Here is a 20,801-nt window from a genome sequence, read left to right as displayed (position 1 = left end):
CACCTCGAAACGAAATCTTCGGACTGGCCGTTTCCCATACCGCAATGCCTTCGGCGAGGTACGCCTGTTTCAATGCTCAGTCGAAAAAAGGTGTGACAAAGACGGGATACTGCAAAGCACCGGCCTCTCGTGTTGGTGAGGTACGGGAAGTAGTCGAAACATGTTTGGTAGCCCGGCTCGGACTCGAAAATGTTTGCTGGATTCACTCAGCAGCATTGCAATCACATCCACGACTCAGACATAGACCACTCTGGGTGCAACGAGCTCCATGAATCAGGGAAAATGGACAAAGGGGGCGAAAATCAATGCGAGTGAGCTGTTGACGACGAGTGCCTCATGAAATTTGTGGAAGAGGACGCGGAAGCACGTAAAATTGACCCCGCCAAACCGAGGCCCCACCTGTGAGTGGTGATATTACATAAGCAGGAGAGCGGGTAGGCTCGCTGCTGTCGGGCTTGAAGCCGGTGATAGCCTTGCTGCTGGGCCAACAGTGGTGACAAGCGTCGTGCCACATCGCCGCCTGCAGGAAATAATTCTCTATGCTGTTGCGGGGAACCTCTCTGTTCCAGGGAGTCAAGACTGGTCCTCGCATCTTCTCAGCCGCCTCTCCTCGAGCTTGCCATCCAGGTCAGGCTCCATCTCGTCTGCCCTTCATCGTCAGAGCTTCAGTCCAGGTTCGCTTCTTCTACAAGCCCAACATGGCTGTCAGGGACCCCAGCACCGTGTCCAATTACGACGCGTGGCGGACAAAGCACACCACGGCCAACCTCAAGCTCGACTTCAAGGAGAAGGTCCTCCGCGGAGTGGTCACGCTTGAGCTTGAGTCGCAGACGGACAAGGAATCCAAGGAGATCATCCTTGACTCCAGCTATCTCGCGGTATCATCCGTCAAGGTCAACTCGGGCGAGACCAAGTGGGAAGTCAAGGACCGAGCGGAGCCGCTGGGCTCGCCGGTCCACATCGCCGTGCCTGCTGGTGCGGCAAAGTCAGAGGTGATCAAGGTGGATATCGAGTTGGCCACGACGGACAAGTGCACCGCGCTGCAGTGGCTGACGGCTGCGCAAACCTCAAACAAGAAGGCACCCTTCATGTTCTCGCAATGCCAGGCGATCCATGCGCGGTCTCTGTTCCCCTGTCAGGACACCCCCGACATCAAGTCTACCTACTCGTTCCGGATCACCTCGCCCCATGTGGTCGTGGCAAGCGGCGTCGCTTCCGGCGAGCCTGAGTCGCAGAGCGGTAGTGACAAGCTCTACAGCTTCGAGCAGAAGGTCCCTATCCCCTCGTATCTCTTCGCGCTGGCCTCGGGGGACATTGCCACCGCGTCGATCGGGCCCCGGTCTCTGGTGGCCACCAGCCCTGACAAGCTGGAGGGCGCCAAGTGGGAGTTCGAGCATGACATGGAGACCTTCATGGAGGCAGCCGAGAAGTTGGTATTCCCTTACCAATGGGGACAATACAATGTTCTCGTCCTGCCTCCGTCGTTCCCTTACGGAGGCATGGAGAATCCCATCTACACCTTTGCAACCCCCACCGTCGTTTCTGGTGATCGTCAGAATGTGGACGTCATTGCTCATGAATTGAGCCACAGTTGGAGCGGAAACCTGGTTACAAGTTGTAGTTGGGAGCACTTGTGAGTCTTTGCCACATTACCCAACAAAGTCTTTCGACTGACGTTACTTCAAGCTGGCTGAATGAAGGTTGGACAATGTACTTGGAGCGTCGTATAAACGCCTCAATTCACGGTCCCGCTCACTTCGACTTCTCTGCTGTAATCGGATGGAAGCATCTTGGTGAGTTGGGAGTGAACGAAGCACATGAATGAGAGCAGCAGGTTACTAATATGACATGCAGAGGACGCCATCCAGGAATATGGAAAGGACCATGAGTACACACAACTTTCTATCCCTCACAAGGGTATTGACCCCGACGATGCTTTCAGCACCGTTCCTTATGAGAAAGGTTTCCACATGATCTATTTCCTGGAAAGGCTTGTTGGCAGATCGAACTTCGACAAGTTCATTCCTTACTACTTTGAGAAGTGGTCCAGGAAGTCTTTGGACTCTTACGACTTCAAAGCTACCTTCCTCGAATTCTTCAGCGCACCAGAATACTCTGACCTCAAAGACAAGATTGCCAAAATCGATTGGGAGACTCGATTCTACAGCCGCGGGCTGCCTCCAAAGCCCGAGTTTGACACTTCGCTCATCGATGTCTGCTACAAGCTGGCAGACCAATGGAAAGACAAGGTATTTGAAACATCTCGATCACTCCACTAGTGATACTGACATGAGCGCCAGGACTTCAATCCTTCTGCCAAAGACGTGGAGGGCCTTGCCGCCAACCAAAAGCTCGTCTTCCTCGGCAAAGTCCAGGATTTCAGCGAGCCCTTGAGTGCCGCGCAGGCGGAGAAGATGGGAGATGTCTACGGGTTTCTCAGCAGTCAGAACGTCGAGCTCAAGGCCGCCTACTTCCATATTGCCCTGCGGTCCAAGGTCACGAGCACATACCCCCTCGTCGCCGAGCTTCTGGGCCAGGTCGGCCGCATGAAGTTCGTGCGCCCGCTCTTCAGGTCCCTCAACAAGGTCGACAGAGACCTTGCCGTCAAGACTTTCGAGAAGAACAAGGACTTCTATCACCCTATCTGCAGGGCTATGGTTGAGAAGGATCTGGGCGTTGCCGCTGAGGCTAAGTAGTAGTATTGACATAGCATACCTGGCAATAACTTTGGCTGAGTAGATAGCAATGGAAAATCAAAAGAAATGTTCATTACAACTGATGATTCGATGCGAGGAACAAAAATATCTGTCTTGTTAAAGTCCTCATTTGCAATTTATCTGTCCCACGTGCTGCTTGAGATGAATCATTTAGGAACTCCAACGACCAGTGTCAGTCAAGAGGCTATCCATGATCGAGGAATGGTACCTGAATCATGTGGTTTCATGATGAGAGTACTTACACGTGTCGAAGAAAATTGTCGCTGAGGTTACATTGACTTCAGGGCTGAAGCATTGCAATGAAGAGCAGTCTGGGTAAGAGAAAGACCTCGGACCGCAAGAACCCGCGATGTCTCGATCGAAAATATAGGTCTCTAGCTTGTCGGCATTTCATTTCAACGATTTCAGGGGAGGATCAACGATGATCTCATCGCTTGGGCATATTACTAGTCCAAAAAGATTCTTCAGAAAGAAGAAGAAAATGTTCATACATATTTCCAGGAATAACACTCAGTATCCTTTACTTCAGCTCTGCCACAAATTGTTGCTCATGCCTTCTTTCCCCCTCAAAATCTCCTATCTTTGTGTTCGATCATTTAGTAAATTTGATTAGGTTGGTTAGACGAAGCTTTTTGAGGCTATCATAAAGGTATGGGCAACTCTGTCTTTTACGCATGCTTCTCTAAAAGCTCGTCTGATCGATCGAATTTTGAAAATTCCGGGAGAAAATGACGAATTTTTGAGGCTGAAGGAAATGCAGGAGTACCTCGATGGCATATAATGCTTCGACTCCTGCAATAGCGGATTGACTGGGTCTTGGAATGACCTTCGCTGCTGGTTCTGCACTTGCCACGAGTGTACTTATGGTCATTTTATATGATTTCCTTGTTGAATGACTTCATAATATAGCGGAACCTAAGCATCTTCTTTCTCGAGTTTTGGCTTGGGGACCGCGAGGATGAATCTGGAACTTAGCCCTTCGCGAATGCTGATCAATATTTTGTCCAATCGTTGTATGAATGACTTATAATTCTGCGTGGAGCAACATTGAAGAAAAAGAATCAGTTTCGTCTTCGCGGAAATTGATTCATAGAGGCCTGAACGCGGCATCGAACAAGGCTCAAATTTGTAACTGATAAGTAGAAGTATTACCAGATAGTATCGGGGAAGTAGGCCCACCGCGACGAACTCCACCGCGGCATTAGGGCCACACTTCATCGATCTTCCCGGGTTTTGGTCCTGTCCGCAGTTCCTACGGACTCATTGATATCTTTGGTGGTCGATTGGATGCCTCACCACCAAGTCTCACTAAAGACCTGCCCGTTGTCATTTCGTTTGAGGCTTGTCGCAGCAGATCTGTCCGAATCCAGTTGCACCATTTCAAGGTGAGTAAGGAATCAATGTGAACCTATAACATAACATGGTAATGCATCAAGGCATGCAAGCAAGTCTTCAAAATAAGTTATCGAAATAATCACAAATGCTAATTGCTCGTGGGAGCCCATGACACTCAGTAAGAGATTCGACTTCACGCGTTGCCCAAACTACTGCTGTTGGCAAAGTCATCGTGTAAGAGTGGTCGCCTTTGAAGCTTGTTCGTCAGAGTGATTCTTTCAGGCCCGCGGGATACTGAATGAGGCAGAACACAAACCCATATCAGCGCGCCGAAGGAACTCGATATCATACGCTCGACAAGTGTATTAAAACCATGAGCATGGAGACAATAGGAGACGCCGGTGAACCAAGGATCAAGGTGCCAAGCCTGGTTTTTCGCCGCAGCCTATCCCTATTGAGTGAGTAGCGAGTTGGAAAGCGGGGATGATTACAAGTTACTAGGTGAAAGAGGACCTCTTGAAATCGTATCTGAGGTTCCTGAAGATCCAATGATCCACTTCGCCGGATATAAGTGCCTTTTCTTACCCGGTGGGGTAGGCGGCTTCGGTCGTGGTCATACTCGGCGAATGCCGAGAGTTTCCCGCGGGGGAAATCTCCCTTCACGGTGCAGTCCAGTCGCGACCATCGTCATATGGGGGACCAACTTGGGCGCATTTACTCTCTCGTGCTTCGGGGGAAGATGCCATCAATATGCGAGTCTGGGTAGGTGGACCGCGTGCTTGCAGGCGGTCAGGAGCTACAAAACCACTACAAGCCCTGTTCCGGAGGTTGCTGCAGGTTGTCGATTGCACAATGCCTTGGACTGACCAAGGCCAACTGGTAGGAATCGTGAGTGATCTCTGAGCAGACATAATTTGCAACTTTTTGGACCTCACTCAGACTCCTTAAACCGCGGAGTATGCTCTGCAGGAATCTCGAAAATTGGACCAACGAAGCACCATCGGCACTTCTTCCGGAGGAAGTTCTCGTGCTTCTTTAACCGTCCGGACGACGAATCACTTCTGGAGCGCCCTCCAAGGAATCGCGCCTCGAAGAACTCGCCCACGATAGGAGTGCCTCCTCGAGCTGTACCGTTGAAGACAGGACAAAAGACTTTCACACCATCGAATCTCACGCAGTCACCGCAAGCACCGTCACGACAGAACTCAAGCAGCCCAGCGTCCACAATGGCTTCGCCGGGGTCCACCCAAGTAATCACGCACATCGTGCTCTTCAAGTACAAGCCCAGCATATCATGGGAAGCATTCGAAGAACACTTCGAGACCTTCAAGGCGCTACAGCAGCGATGCCTCCACCCAGTGACACAGCGCCCGTACATGATCTCGATGCGCATGGGCAAGAACCGCAGCTGGGAGCCATTCTCAAAGGGTATGACGCACGCCTTTGTGCTCGAGTTTGCCTCGCAGGACGACCTGGACTACTACCTCACTAAGGACCCTGTGCACCTCGATTTCAGCCGCAATGCACACCCCCTGATCGAGGACAGTCTTGTCGTAGATATCAAGGATGGGGTGCTGTTCGGCCCGGCGGCCAAGAGGCCGGCGGGCGTAACTTTCCCGGGAGAAAGTGGGAGGACGTGGAAGGGCGCGTGCCATTGCGAGGGATGCGAGTGGGAGGTCAGGACTGATGGCGAGGACCTGAAGCATGTTCTATGCCATTGCGACACGTGCAAGAAGCTCGGGGGCGGCCCGTACTCGTGCAATTATATCGTGCCCAAGGGGGATTTGAAGGTGACCAAGGGAAGGCCGAGTGTCTACACGTATAAGGGCGCAAGTGGTAAGTCTCGAGTCTTGTTCCGTGGCGCACAGATGCTGGATGGTTGTGAGGGCATGATAATGGAGCTGACAACGTGACGACAACACAGGCAAGGACGTGAGATGCTTCTTCTGCCCCACGTGCACGTCGCACATCTACCACCACCAAGACGCCATGGCAGACAAGGTGATTGTCCGGACGTTGTTGCTTGAAGGCGGCAATGATTTCGAGGCTGGCGGCGAGATCTTCCCGGAGGGTAAGCTGAGTTGGGTGCAGGATCTCAAGGATAGTCTGGAGCCTGTCCCAGCAAAGAAGGCCGTGAACGGCGTGAACGGGACGAACGGGGCTTGACGGGTGGAGCGAGATGAAATGGCCATGGAGCAGCTGAGTGATTTTTACGTGTTACTTGAGACATCGTGAGCAATGCTGCAGGTCGCCCAGGTTCCAATTTATGGGTAAGACTTGTTAGGAGAGAACCTCTAGATTAATTACTTTGAGATGACCTCTTATGGGATAACATCCCACGAGAAAATCTGAAGGGAAAAAAAAAAGGATAACATACCATAGCACAACCTAACATAGGATGACCTACTGTGGGATAAGCTCCTATATGACAACCTCATATGATATTCTCAAATGCGAAAGGACCTCTTGCGGGATAACCTGTCACGCCTGTAAGACGACAGCTTGGTAGGGCATTTAGATCCTTGCAAGCTGTAGTTATGACGTTACGCGCAGGGCCACCCTAGGACCCTGGAATGAACCCTACTGTGGGGTTAAGCTGTCACCCAGACAGCTTTCGCGTAGCAGTAGGCACTTAGAGCGCGCCGCATCTCAACGTCTGCCGCTTTCGACGGTACATTCACATACTGTCACATTTCCATCGACTGCTTCGTATTTCCTCCACGTTTTCCCTTCCTGACAATGCGGCCGGAGCCCAGATTTTGAACAGCATGTCTAGAAATCTTGTCGCAAAACTTTGGCATCCAAAGGGTTGGGGATCGGAATCGGATTCTGTCATCCTCAACTGACGCGCTCGCGTCTCCGCAAGCTCGCGTGAGCACCATGACGTCTCGCCCACAATCAACAGAGCCTATTGAGCTCTCAGACGATGATGCAACTGCCTCTACTGCCGGCGGTAGTCGGTCAGTCTCTCCAAGCCTTGGCAAGCGAAAATTCGAAGACCCGGGTGACATCTTTGCCGACGAACCCGACGACCACTACGAAAAGTTCATGCAGAGCAAGAAACGGAAACGAGCAATCGGCAGGGTCTCCAAGGCCAAGAAGGGCAAGGGCAAAAAGAAGAGTCTCTCTGACGAACTTCAGGATCCTGTCGCTAATGGCGACGATGACGACGAAGAATTTATCGACGGGGACAGGCTTGTCCGCGCACTCGTGCCCGAACACATTCGCGAACGACGGAGGCTGTTCGACGAAAACAGGAAGGCGCTGTGCGAGGCCGGCCTCAAGTTGCCACCGGACTATGTCGAAATAGACTTTTCCGATGACGAGAGGGATCCGCGAGAATTGGATAGGCGACCCAAATTCGATGATATCGAGCCATGCAGGCCCTACGAAGACATCGCTCTGGACCTGTCCGGTGGTGTAATTCCGGCCTCGATTGCACAGTATCTCCGGGACTACCAGGTCCAAGGTGTCCAATTCCTACATACTCATTTTGTCTATCAGACTGGATGTATCTTGGGGGACGATATGGGCCTCGGGAAGACTGTTCAGGTTGCTGCGTTCCTCGTTGCTGCGTACGGCAAGACTGGGGACGAGAGAGATGCAAAAAGGCTCCGGAAGGTGTCTCGCCACGGTAGTGGAAGATGGTATCCTCGTATCCTCATCATCTGCCCCGGATCTCTCATCGAAAACTGGAGGAATGAGCTCAACCGCTGGGGCTGGTGGAAGATCGAGCTGTACCACGGCCCAGGCAAAGGAGCTGCGCTGACAGCGGCCCGCAACGGTACCCTGGAGGTCATGATCACGACCTACGAAACATACAGGCACGACGAGGCCAAACTGAATCTCATCGAATGGGACGCCGTTATTGCTGACGAGTGCCACAAGATCAAGGACCGCCGCTCCCAGATCACGATAGCCATGGATAAGGTCAACGCTCTTTGTCGCGTAGGTCTTACGGGCACTGCAATCCAAAACAAGTACGAGGAGCTTTGGACCCTTCTCAACTGGACCAACCCTGCTGGCTTTGGCTCTCTCATTGAGTGGGATCAGAGAATCACAAAGCCGCTCACAGTGGGCCAATCTCATGATGCCACCCTTCAACAACTGAGTCGGGCAAGAAAAGTTGCCACTAAGTTGGTCCAGAGGATCTTGCCGGAGTTCTTCCTGCGTCGAATGAAGTCATTGATAGCTCATCAGTTGCCAAAGAAATCTGACAGGGTTGTGTTCTGCCCACTGACAGACTATCAGAGCCTTGCATAGGGAAATCATCTTGAAAGCGTGGAAGTCCGCAAGATTCGAGACAGCTCTGAAATATGCGAGTGCGGCGCAGTCAACAGTAACGGCAAGCCGAAGAAACAAGGCTGGTGTTGCGGTGAATTTCTGCCTGATGGGAAGCGGTGGCAAGCGCTCGTCTTTCCCACCATCATTACCCTGCAGAAAATCTCCAATCACTTGACGCTTTTGTTACCTAAAGATGAGGAGCCAAAAGACAAAAGGGAAGCTGCTTTGGATAGGCTCTCGAAGTGCGTCCCTGACTGGAAGGCCCTCTATAAAAACCGGAACTCGCTTCAGTTGCTTTCCGATTCAAAATATTGTGGCAAATGGAGGGTTTTAAAGAAGATGCTCAGCTTCTGGCACGAGAATTCCGATAAGGTTCTTATTTTTTCTCATAGTGTCCGTCTTCTCAGGATCCTTCATCATTTGTTCACGAGCACCACGACATACACTGTGAGTTTTCTTGACGGCAGTCTTTCCTATTTGGACCGGCAGAAGGAGGTGGACAATTTCAACTCGGATCCGGACCGGTTCATCTTCCTCATCTCGACTAAAGCCGGCGGTGTCGGCTTGAATATCACATCGGCGAACAAGGTAGTCGTCTTCGACCCACATTGGAACCCTTCGTACGACCTCCAGGCCCAGGACCGAGCGTACCGCATTGGTCAGGTCCGTGATGTCGAGGTTTTTCGACTCGTCTCCTCTGGTACCATAGAAGAGATCGTGTACGCCAGGCAAATCTACAAGCAACAGCAGGCAAACATCGGCTATAACGCCTCAAGCGAGCGTCGCTATTTTAAGGGCGTGCAGCAGGATCCAGATCGAAAGGGCGAGCTCTTTGGGCTACAGAACCTGTTCACATTTCAGTCCGACAAAGTCGTGCTGAAGGAAATAGTCAACGCAACGAACATTGCCGAGGCTAGAGCCGGTGTGCACCTCGCAGACATCGATATGGCCAAAGTTGAGGAGGACAATGAATTCAGTCAGATCAAGAAAGAAACACCAGGCGATGACGATGAGGACAACGGCATCAGCCAGCTGGCTACCTTGATCAAGTCAGAGAATCCGGAGGATCTTCCCAAAGACAGCGAATCCAAAAACGATGTCATCCAAGCCATCCTTGCCTCGGCAGGCGTCGAGTACACCCACGAGAACTCTGAAGTCATCGGGACCAGCAAGATCGAGGCGCAACTGTCGAAGCGCGCTGAGCTCGCAGAGGAGATGGACCTCGATGACCCTGAGGGCCAGAGCGTGTTGTTTGCGGAGACCCTGGTCAACGAGGCCTTCGAAGATGGGCCCGGCTTTTCGTACAAATTTAATCCGCCCGAGGACGTTATGCGCAGACAGTTCTGCACGATGGCAAGGCATTTCGGCTACTCAAGCACCACGAAATTCGCTGTCGCCGTGCAAGGCTGGACGCAAGAGCAGAGACGAGACTGCCTGGACGCGTTTTACAGGAAACGGATGGAGAAGGTGCTTGGGAAATTCAAGGAGGAGCACGTGGATGACGAGAAGAACGTCAAGACGGAGCCCGTTACCCCAGAGGACACCAATATGGACTTGCAGACTACAGTTGGCGGAGTTGACAAGAAAGAAGGGCTTGTGGACGAGGAGGTAAAGCCCGAAGAGGATGAATCCGTTGCCTTTGGCGGGGCGAGAGCAGAGGTCAAGGCTGAGACCAAGCAGGAAGTGGCCGTCAAGAAGGAAGATGGTGATGCCACGGCGAAGAGGATGACCTCTACCATTTTCATCTATGATGATGACTCCGACGTGCTTTGATGACAAGGAGTTTTTTGTGGAATCGGACGGTTGATACCCTAATGCTTTGGAATGGAATTTTCATAGGAGACTTGTGTCTAACAGATCTTTTCCTTCTACCACTATTCCTGAGTTCCTGATTTCTCTGCCATTGACATACGTAACAAACGGCCACAGTCTTACGAACAACCAACATCTTCTTGTCTCGAAATCCACGGCCTTTTCTTGCATGCTGTGGGCTGTCACCTCATTGACCAGCACTATGTAAAAAGACCTCAACATGTTTAGATCAGCGGTAAGCTCCTATTCCACGTACATCTTCATGACATAACGTTGACACAGCTCCTAGAAATCCTCGAAGTCTATGCCTAACTCAAGTCACGGTAGATTAACATCCAACTGTGTAGATTCTGATTGGTTTATATCTTCTAGATAACTTCCATTGGGATAATCTGTTCTGGGACAACTGCCTTTCAGAAAGCCTCCTCTGGGACAGTCTCCTCTGGAACAACCCCCTCTGAGATAACGCTTTTCTCAGACAATCTCTTCTGGGATAGACTGCTCTCTGTAGGATGATATCTGCAGGATCACCTTCCTGGGATAGTACCTCGCCTGACTCGGAAATATCGATTACGTACTGTGTCGCTTAAACATAACCACGGCTAAGTACACACGCAGGCAGCCGCCATTTCCTTTTACTTTCAAAAGCATCTGCAGATGCCCTTCCCGAACCCTCAACATGAGGCGCACACATATTAGTCCTGAAATTGAGCCTGACTGCCCCGCTGTTTGTCTACCACTCACTTCTTCACCGAAATATGTCTAGGGACGTTTCCCTCATCCTTGCCCATGTCCACTTACCAAACTTGTATGACTGTAGCTGGTCACACACCCCGGACGCCCACATGTGTGCTCGGTAAAGTTACGACCCCAAGCATTGCCCACCGATCTGGCAGCCGTCTACCTTCGTCGGCTTCCTCACAGGGACACACTCGTGTGGCCTGATTGCCTGGCCGAGAGCCCGCCCTTCGATCTCGCTGGCACTTGCCGGCGGTCAGATTCTCACGTCCTTGTGCGGCTAGGAGCATGGTGTTTGCAATGTTCTTTTGCACCTGGGCTTGCTCACCCGGACTTCAAGAGAGACACATAGAGAAGACAAGGGGAGAGAGCTCGCCGCATTCAAGGTATTCTCCACGCAGAAAGCACATTGACTTTCGATTTCACAATCAAAAGCCCGTTGTACATCATCACTGGGTCCTCTTGTGCGATCGAACAGTCATGCCATGCTGCCATGCGGCATACCGAGGGCTGCCCCCGTCATTGTCCACCTCGAAAGCGTCCACTTGACGCTGGCAGCCGTCCGCCCCTCTCGCTCGGCCTGCAGTATCGCTGCCGTGCAACAGTTGACCCAGGGCCGGGCAAATACATTCACCAACTCAGCCCTTGCACACTCCAGCGTTCCGCACCCTCTCCGGAAGATTAACTCCCTCCGCGATGATCAACTATCAAGCAGTGTCACCATGTGCCCCAGCCCGCGGAAAGAAGCCAGCCAATCCGTCGCCACCGATCACCAGCCGCCCTTCCGTGCAGGCGCATCTGCACGTGCGACCAACCCAGGAGGGCACCCTCGCTGTGCAACGGCTACACAGCAGCGTCAGACGCCACCGCCTCAGCCGGGCCCCTCCAGTTGGCCGGCGCGGGGCGTGGGTGTGGGACAGAAAAGAAGGCCTATCCCACCAATGTTCTGAGGGTCTCACAGGACCCAAGATGTCGACCACAACCCATCCCACTGGTACGAGCCACCAGGTGTTGTGCGGCTGCCACCGACGGAAAAAAACACCCCGATAGGCCGTCCACATAGCAGGACCACTCCAATAAACCCCCCTAATCCTACAGCCTTGAATCCCACAGCGACCCGCGTCAGCGACCCGCATCGATGGGTTCCCCCATCTCACCCACGGTGAGATGACGCGGCCGCCCGGCGGGTCGGGCCACGCGTGGAGGGATCAAATACCCGTTCCTTCTGTTCCTTCCCGCAGAGGTCGTGTGGCGCACCGATGAGTTTCATGTCGGTCCCCTATCAGCACCATTGATATAGCATGCTTCGCGTTTATTATGGCAGGTAGGGGAAAGGGCTGCTGAGAGACGTAGAGGCAACAGGACCGGTGTGCGGACTGGCAGGCAAACCGCCAAGGAATTGCAAACGAATGAGAGGGAGGTGAACGAGGACTATCAAACATGCTTGGTGGGTGTGCTCGCTACGCGCAGCAATGTGTGCGCGTGTGCGCGCGCGTGGCTTGAAGGCTCATGTCGCACATATGCATACCTGTGTGTATGCATATATAGTCGATACTGGTACAGTGGGTTCGTGGAAGGCTAAACGATTACGCAGATTTGAGATTGGCTTATATCCTGACCGAGCAGTGTCTGGTGAAAGCCTGCCCTGACTATGGCAAGGCCTCTGTCATTGATTGCACTATATTGCTCCCGTAACAACGACTACAGAGAGTGGCCCTTCCAGGTTCAATGGGGTTGGTGGACCAGCGGAAGCGAGCATATAAAAATTGCCAGCTGATCGACTTTCACGAAGATAGCGTATGAGATAAAGTATTGCTGATATCAGCAATTCGTTCCAATTTCAATCTATGACCGCAGCATTACTTATTCTGTCACGGAGAGACCTACTACTCTATTACGGTCTACAACTATATCGAGTGTGTCCTATGAGGATGATAAAGTGCACAATCCATCCTATCACCAGCCCAATCCCAACGTTCATCCCACCCATTGCTGCAGAGGTGCTCGCCCACCCGCCTCCGCGGTGGCCTGCACCACCTCAGAACCCGCCCTAGCGTCGCCCTGCCGCGCACCCAACAACTCGTTGTGACACGTCTGAGGACTGCGACCTGCAAGGAGCAGTGAAAAGTGAGTGTGGTGCGTAGGACTGTGCAAAGACGTACCCCACTCGAGGTTTGGTCGCCGCCATGTCAGGCACGACATTTTGCAAGCTTCTTGTGAAGGTTTGGAAGTGGCGGTTGTGGGTCAGGGGCAAATCTTACACTCTATGAGACGAGGATCAGTCCACAAGACGACGTGAGTGTGATTGCTTCCTTCAAGAGAAGTCGTCTGAAGATGAGTAGAGGGACCATGTCAGACCACATATTGATCGACTATCGGACCCGGGCACTGTAAGAATCAAGGCCAGATTCCGGGCTTTAAGATTCGCTAGTATGGGAACAGCATATCAGGCCAAATTCTGCTGAAGGCCAGACCGAAATGACTTCCCGCTGTCTTTCTCAACGCTTGTCGTCCAAAGACGGGACCGCACGAACAAGGCGCCAAGTGGTTGGGAGGTGATCAGGGTACCCTTTCTCTTGATTCTCCTGACTCACCAACAGATGGCAACAAACGCTGTTCTGAGTTGCCGAAGGTCAGCCGCTAGGTCAGAGACCGGAGCACTAACTTCTGTTTGTCTGGCCTCATTGTGATCAGTGCTGGCCGGTCTTCGCCTTCACCGTCACCGCTGTCCTCGTCTGAAGACGTGGATCTCGATCCCAGCTCCCGCCCATCACTTCCCCCAATCCGATAGAACGATGCGAGACGGAGCGGTTGTTTGTTTCAAGGGAGCTGTTTGTTTCACGTCCCTTTGCCCGTACATGTTACATCATGCGCGGTGAGCATGACATGCCGTCTGGAAAAGGAGCTCTCACGGCAGTTTGTTTAGTTTGAGCCCAAGACAGGAAACGGGACTAAGTTTGCTGATCGTTTCGATCTGCGTTGCAAGCCGTTAGCAATCCTATTGCCGTGGTTCCACATCACGACATCTTCGTCAGCTCATGACCGAGGCTGCGCAGGGGAGGCAAAGGGAGGCAAATGACACACGGCGGTAACACCGATGGCATCGTCCCTCGGACACCTCCCACACCAGTAGAAAGCATGCCTAAGCTTCGCAACCATCACAAGTGGTGGCCGAGTCCCTGCACTCACAGCGGCACAGCTCCCGGGATGACCGGAAGGTTGCTGCAAGGCAACGTGCTGGGGCTCGAGAGAAGCCTCACTGGCTTTCCGAATCGACTCAAGGGGCCGTGACCAGGAGGGTGAGACGATGCGTGTGCTGTGACGCTCAAACCGTACTGGGCAGCCCGCATGACATCCCTCCCACTAGACGGCCACTGCTAGCAAGCCAAGATCTCATCTTGCCCCCTTGACCCCCAAGAGAGGCCGCTGCAGCCCACTGGATAGTACCTCCGATCTAGGACGAACACCGTTCAGGCCGAATTGGGCGGGACCCCCAGGTAATACCTGATTTTCGAGTGTGGCAAAGGGACCAAACCTTGCCCTCTCCTCGCAAGCCTGCCTGCTGAGCCGAGATGGGTCTGGAGCATCAGTCGCCGACTGTAGCAACGTCCAAGGCGACTAGTGCAAGCAGACCCACCCTCGCGTACTCGCAAGAACACGAACAAACAGCCCATAGTGCCCCGGTTCTCTCAAGAAACGCTGTCTCGGCAACTGGGAGCTTGGACTCAGGAGCCATGGGACCAAACATTGGATGTCGTGAGAATGGAGGCACGTGCTCCTAGTCCAAACAATCGGCAAATTAGCTCTTTGAGAGAAGCCGAAAGTGATTTTGACATTTCATGAGACTCTGGGCCAATGTTTGGTTTCAGCCACTGACTTGCAGGAGAAACAGAGGGACTCGTGAAGAGTTCGGATGTCGGATAGGTTCGACATCTCAGACAATCTTGGAGGTGATTTGGGATGCGCGCCAGGGAGAGCAAAGACGGATGGGCCCTCAGATGGACTACCGGCGAAACAACAGCCGGGAGACTTTTGTCATGCTTGGCATCCAGTCGCTGAGGTTGTCATCGCGTCCTCAAGGACGTTCTGTCCCAACTTGAGAGTGTCACCGAGGTGAAGAGAGACCCGATGAATACCGTGGTAGAAGCGGAACTGTTGCACTTCTCGTTAGCCAATCGTAACCTGTGTATGAATGCGACCAAAGTGGAACGGGCCTAGAGTTTGGACGGCTGAAAGCGTCTGAAGCTAGCAGGACGCTGATTCGTGAGTTATGAAACCTATAGGGCGGGACCGATCAGCTGGCTTGATGGATAAGATGGCGTTGAGTGGTGAGCCCGTATAGCGAAGGGATGAGTTGAGGGTCGCACCTCTGGTAGGAGCCACCCTGGCTGCTACATTGATGATCGTGGCGCAGCCTTCGTCCTTAAATCGATGTTTGCTCTTTTAAAGCGAGTTGACAGGCTCAAGTATGCGGGGGAAAGCAGGAGTTCAGTCGGTGCACGCATGACAGAAACGATGGCATAGGGGATGTCTATCAAACAAAAAGGGCGATCCTGCTGGCGCGCCAAAATTTGTGAGATGGGCATGGACGCGACTGGTTCGCCAAGGAGGACCAGGGTGATTGAGGCAGGGCATGGAGTGGTGAGGAGAGGTGAGGTGAAATGAGGGTGCGGCAACGAGACGGACGACGCTTGGGACTCGGCCGGTGGTGCGGTACGGGGCGCGGGTGTGACTATAGGTGCAGGCATTGTATGTAGGATTCGGTTGATAGCCGAGCCTGTCTAGGGCGTGTCCAGGGCGAGATCTACCAGTCGCGGCTCGTCTTCCTTGGAGTTTCACAAAGGGAGTGAGTGAGTGAGAGAGAGAGAGTCGGTGCAGGTCGAGGGAGCCGCTGACGCATGACAAAACGCCAACGGGGGTTGAGTAGAAACTCGTGGATCGTGGACGATCATTGTTTGGGACCCGCGAAGACGGGTGAAAATGCCACGCTGCAGGCACAGAATACTGTAGTCTAAGTGGTGGTGCGGATTTGGGCTTGGGTGAGGCTGAGGCAGAGGCAGAGAGGCAGGAGGAGCGCGATTGGTTGCTCATTGCTGATTCACCTGGGAGCTGCCGGTCGATCATCCGTTTCCAGCGTGCGGACCAGCAGGGCCCCCAGATCGGGCCCGGGACAGCTTCGGTGAGCAGTGGGGAGAAGAGGGAGAGCCAGAGACCCAGGTAGGGAATCCAGGTGTAGGGCTGCTGCGCCCCCGGATGCTGGGTTCTGGGCTGGGTCTTGGGTCTGGGTTCATCGCATGGGTTGTGCTCTAGGTAGCGTTTGGGCTTGGATGAGATGGGGATGCAGGGGTTTGGGTTGGGGCGGCCGACTGGGGGTGGGATGGTGTGGATTGGACAGAGCGAGGGGGCAGGAGGGAGCCTGGAGACCGACCTTTCCCGTTAGGTAAGCACGAGACGGTCACAGACAGACCAGACCAGACCAGACCAGACCAAAGAGAGAGACGGACGGACGGGACGGACTAAGGCCTCTGGAGACTCTGGAGACTCTGGAGACTCAAGACTGGAGAGAAAGTGACGGTGGCACAGACTTGGCTTGCCGAAAAAGGGTTTGGCTTGACCCTCGAGCCTCAGGAGACATCAGATGAAACCAGGCTGGCGGCGGGTTTTCTGCAGGTCAACCCTTTCCAGTTCTTGGTCTGAAAATCTGAAATGGGCAGAGAGCATGGCAGGCACAAGGCACGCAAGGCACGAGGCACAAGGTACAGCTGACGGCATGACTAGGGCCCAAGGTCGTCTCCTTGCTGCATCTCATCTGCCGAATTAAGGAATGTAAAGACAAAAAGACCAGACCGGACCTCCGAGCCAGTCAGCACCCGAGTCCGTACCTGGGACAGAGAGCTTACCTACCAAGGTACCTACAATGTGTGGGCTCGGTGAGGGCGATGGAGGTACACTTCAAGGGCGACGTCAAGGTCAACGTCAAGGTCAACGTCACGGTCATGACCGGACAAGAGTCAAGTTGGTTGACCTTGACCAAGCACCAGCACCAGGTCTGACGAGTCGCATTCAGGTCGGATGCAACCAGACCAGAAGCAACCCTTGGTGACATGTCGGAAGGGTTGGCAGACAGATCTAGCTCAATCTGAATCTGAAGCTGCGGCCGAACATGATCGAAGCTCACCAACCGGATCAAGCTGGTCGACGGTAAGATGTGGGATGTGGAGTCGAGGTTTGCCCGTGGCAGCCATGGTGCCATGGTACGGAGTATCTACCGTATCTAGGGGCTCTGCAGTTGCAGGCCGTGTTCGGCACCTGCCCACCCTGGAAACCCAGCCCGGGGCCTGCGCGCGATGCTAATGCTGATGCTGATGCTGAGGAAGAAAGGCAGGGTGCAGGCAGGGGAGGGAGGATGTGCCAGTCTGGACGTGAGGGAAAGGGAAAGAGGGAGCCATCGCATCGACATGCTCGACTGGAAGGAGCCGAACACGACTCTGCGCTTACTCTGCGTTGCACTTGCACTTGCACTTGCCCTGGCACTTGCGCTTGTATTTGCGTTTGCGTTTGAATTCCTAATAACCAGCCAACTCTATCGGAGAAGGCTTCTTTCTACATATAGTATAATACATGGTAGTCTAATTATTGGCCTACCACGGTACCACAAACGAGGACGTCAACGTCTGTCTGTCTCTAATTTTAGGAACCCCCCGCGCGTCATTCCCACTCTCAACCAGGTTGACAAGCCCTACGAGTAATCTATCACCGACAGAGGCTTGCCATCGGGATGTTTTTTTCTGGAAGATGATGCTGTGCGCCGGACAGCGGGTACCACACAGCTCAGCCCAGCCCAGTCCAGTCCAGCCCACCACAGCCCACAATTTGGTAGCCCAGCAGCTCAGTGCGTGCGTGCGTACTCCCCTGCAACTTGCCCCATACCGCGCCGCCGTGCCAAAGCGGGCGGTGACGACAAGGACCAGCCCCTCGTCCCCCCTTGTTCTCAAGGGCTCCATCTCCATGGTCATGCCCGCCCAGTATCTGGGGCATCTGGGACGTTGACAGCCGATGCATTATTATTATCAAACTTTCCACGCTCGTCCATCCAACGCCCGCCCGGCTGGCCTGCTAAACATGACACGACTTGGGCTGTGGTTGACAGGCCATCGACCCTGGGATCATCACATGCCTACCTGGGACATGTGCAAGGGCCATCCGTGGCATGCCATCGTCAATTGACATCTTGGGGACATCTCTCAGCCCGAGCATTGGACGATCCACCTGCCCAACTCGCCAGTCCTACCAGTCCTGCCAGTCCACCCAGAGGCGGCGGGCGACGACGCATGAATGCGATGACACCTGATCCCTGGCGCCGACGAGTTTCTTCAGACTTCGGCTGAAACACAGGCTGAGGACTCCACCTCTGCAGTGTCCACCACACCCGAGCCCTTCTCCCACACCACTACCTGCCCTACTGCTACGCTGCGACGTGAGCATACCATGGACTCGATGAGCAGACAGGCAGAACGACGGGTACCACAGTTGACGCGCAGCCAGGACAGTCAGACAACAGCAGACTGCGGGCTGCACACTGCGCCTGCGACACAACGTCAACCCATCCATTCAGTCCCATGCCTGCTGCATGCATGCATGCAATGTCAAGGGCCCCGGGAATCTGACAGTCGCCCGTTGGCCCCGCATTTCCTCTGCTCTGCTCTGCATACATGCGACCCTAGGCCCAACTTTGCCTGGTAGCTCGTCGCCCACTCACAGTCCCTGGGGCGTCCGACCTTCCTCAGGTTCCACACACTCGCTCTGCCATGAGCACTGACTGTGCGACAACGCCCGCAGCCACCCACCCTGCCACCCTACCCACCACACCACCACTTGCGCATTCTCCCCTTGCTCTACCTCCCTTACTCCAGTCGTCGGCACTGTCGTCCACCTTCCAGCTGCCTCAGGTTCTTCTGAAACATCCAGCAAATCCCACGGGCCAATCGCGTCCAACCTCAGTTCACCCATCAACGACATCCCATGTGCGCTGCACTGCCGCTGGCCCATCCGACGCCCAGCCCGCTTGACGAATCTCATGTCAACTTGTCTTGACAGCTATCACGGCACTTTTCGAGATCTATGCTGCCATCTCGGAATACAGATGATGGGAAACGCCATGCCAGCGGAAAGGGGCGCAAGCATTTGACAGGCCCACAAACAAAGAGGTTGCTGACACCGAGACACCTGTCAGCTGTGATATATGGCGACTATTGCTCTAGGCTTGCCCGGCAAATCAAGTAGAGTTTTTCCCGCTCGAGTCGCATCAAGGGACGCGTGCTATTATCCTCAGCCGCCCGTTTCCCCTACTGATCGACGCAACGGTATTTGATGCAGATCTCTAACTCTCGATGCCCTGAACGGAGAGAGTTTCTCGGTTTGAGCAACGATGCGTGAAGTTAACCTACATGTGAACCCCCACATATGTCCTTAAACCCATGGGTCGGGCTCTTGGTGGCAGCAATACAGGCCCTAGGCTAGCACTTCATACGCCTGTAGGTCCCATACTGCAAAGTAGTAAACTAATCGGTTCCGAGCGCAACGAACCGGCTTTCCGAGCGCGCTTCCACAAGGTCACGGCCTCAAAATTACACAAAGGGTCTGGCAGCCACGGTCCCGCTGTTTTCTTCGCGCCCGTTCGGAGGTTTTCTATTACTTTGCGCGGCTTCTCCCGCGCTGACCTGCAGACTTTGGTGCTATGTATTTGCACAATTCTTCATTGTCCTGCCACCGGCGACGGGAAACAAGTCGCGTCTAGGACAATCGTGCTTCCGGCTATTGCATTGCTGTCAAAGATCGCGAAGCGAATCGGGACACAATCCTAGGCTCTCCCAGATCCACCTCACCTTTTTCGGCAGTGACTAGAGTTGTGATCCTCATTGTTAATCCGGCCATGACGCGAGAAACTATGCGACCAGGCAATTGATGGTGAACAGCAAGTCGCTGAGCTCCTTCCACAAGTGCTTTCGTGCTATCAGACGAGTCTGCCCACATGAATGGTTTCAAGCCCCATCCCGGGTCTCAGTTTGCAGATCTCCCCTGCTGCTGCGCCTCGAGACCGAGTACGTACCTGACCACGCTGCCCTCGCATGGATTCCACAAAGGGAGCAAGGCCTTGTCCGCGGCCTGCACAGCGACTGGTCTACCGCGGATTCCCCTGCGGTGATCGCTTTTTGGATCAGACGAGCATCTGACGCCATGATCAACCGGAGCCAATCTGATACAAGGATATTATTTTCAAACGGCGCCGGCAAGTGGATGCACTACCCTCAGGGCGGGCCTCGGCGAGCACGTATCACCTACACCCACACCAGAGATCCATACCCATGAACGAGACAGGGACCACCACGCTGCGTAGGTGCACCACTCGGGAGGCTCAAGAGCCCCGGTCAAAACCTACCTGTGGAGACAGACTACTCAAGATTCTCTGATGGCTTTCCCTTACTGCGTGAGGCGCTCTGCTTTACCTTGCCGCAACTGGAAACTCTTTGCACTCGACCTCTTCTTTTCCCTCCCTTCCGTATTGCTTGCTTGCTAACCGGAGAGCTGGACTCCCTTCCAAATACACCACCACCCTCGACGCATTGAATCGAACAGGGGTAAGTTGCCTTTAGCATCGTGTGGCCCGTTACCTACTCTTGGAACATGGACTGAACCCTCCCTCCTCCCCCCAGGATGTCAGACTTGCTCCTCTCGGATCGCCAAACAGATCTTCTTTTCAGCCACCTCTCCACGCTTTATGCATTGTCGGCACTGCCTTGTTTCTATTCCCCTGGCGCCGTTGCTAGTTCATGTCTGGTGGTCCTGGCCCCTTTCCTGCTGAGTGACTCCTCGTCGTCGTCTATCTGCTGTCTGAAATCGTCAAATCCCACGAGA

General features: G+C 53.7%; 3 protein-coding genes across 3 annotated transcripts; all 3 read left to right on the top strand.

Moving 5' to 3' along the window:
- Window positions 1-698: 698 nt before the first annotated feature.
- On the top strand, window positions 699-2,696 carry J7T55_001131 (leukotriene A-4 hydrolase; the record flags this gene model as incomplete). Its single annotated transcript, XM_053140417.1, has 4 exons — window positions 699-1,633; window positions 1,687-1,793; window positions 1,855-2,249; window positions 2,301-2,696. The coding sequence occupies 4 exons, from the start codon at window positions 699-701 to the stop codon at window positions 2,694-2,696; spliced, it is 1,833 nt and encodes a 610-aa protein (XP_052996777.1).
- Window positions 2,697-4,904: 2,208 nt separating this feature from the next.
- Window positions 4,905-6,218, top strand: J7T55_001130 (uncharacterized protein; the record flags this gene model as incomplete). Its single annotated transcript, XM_053140416.1, has 3 exons — window positions 4,905-4,940; window positions 5,048-5,888; window positions 5,977-6,218. The coding sequence occupies 3 exons, from the start codon at window positions 4,905-4,907 to the stop codon at window positions 6,216-6,218; spliced, it is 1,119 nt and encodes a 372-aa protein (XP_052996776.1).
- A 714-nt stretch (window positions 6,219-6,932) lies between these two features.
- Window positions 6,933-10,109, top strand: J7T55_001129 (uncharacterized protein; the record flags this gene model as incomplete). Its single annotated transcript, XM_053140415.1, has 2 exons — window positions 6,933-8,233; window positions 8,333-10,109. 2 exons carry the CDS (start codon window positions 6,933-6,935, stop codon window positions 10,107-10,109), a joined length of 3,078 nt encoding a protein of 1,025 aa, XP_052996775.1.
- Between the last annotated feature and the right edge of the window lie 10,692 nt (window positions 10,110-20,801).

Source organism: Diaporthe amygdali (genome assembly GCF_026229845.1).
Source record: "Diaporthe amygdali strain CAA958 chromosome Unknown NODE_6_length_1560011_cov_65_102424, whole genome shotgun sequence".
Classification (NCBI taxonomy): Eukaryota; Fungi; Ascomycota; class Sordariomycetes; order Diaporthales; family Diaporthaceae; genus Diaporthe; species Diaporthe amygdali.
The sequence above is the reverse complement of the archived record's forward strand: the minus strand, read 5'-3'. Positions and strand labels throughout refer to the sequence as shown.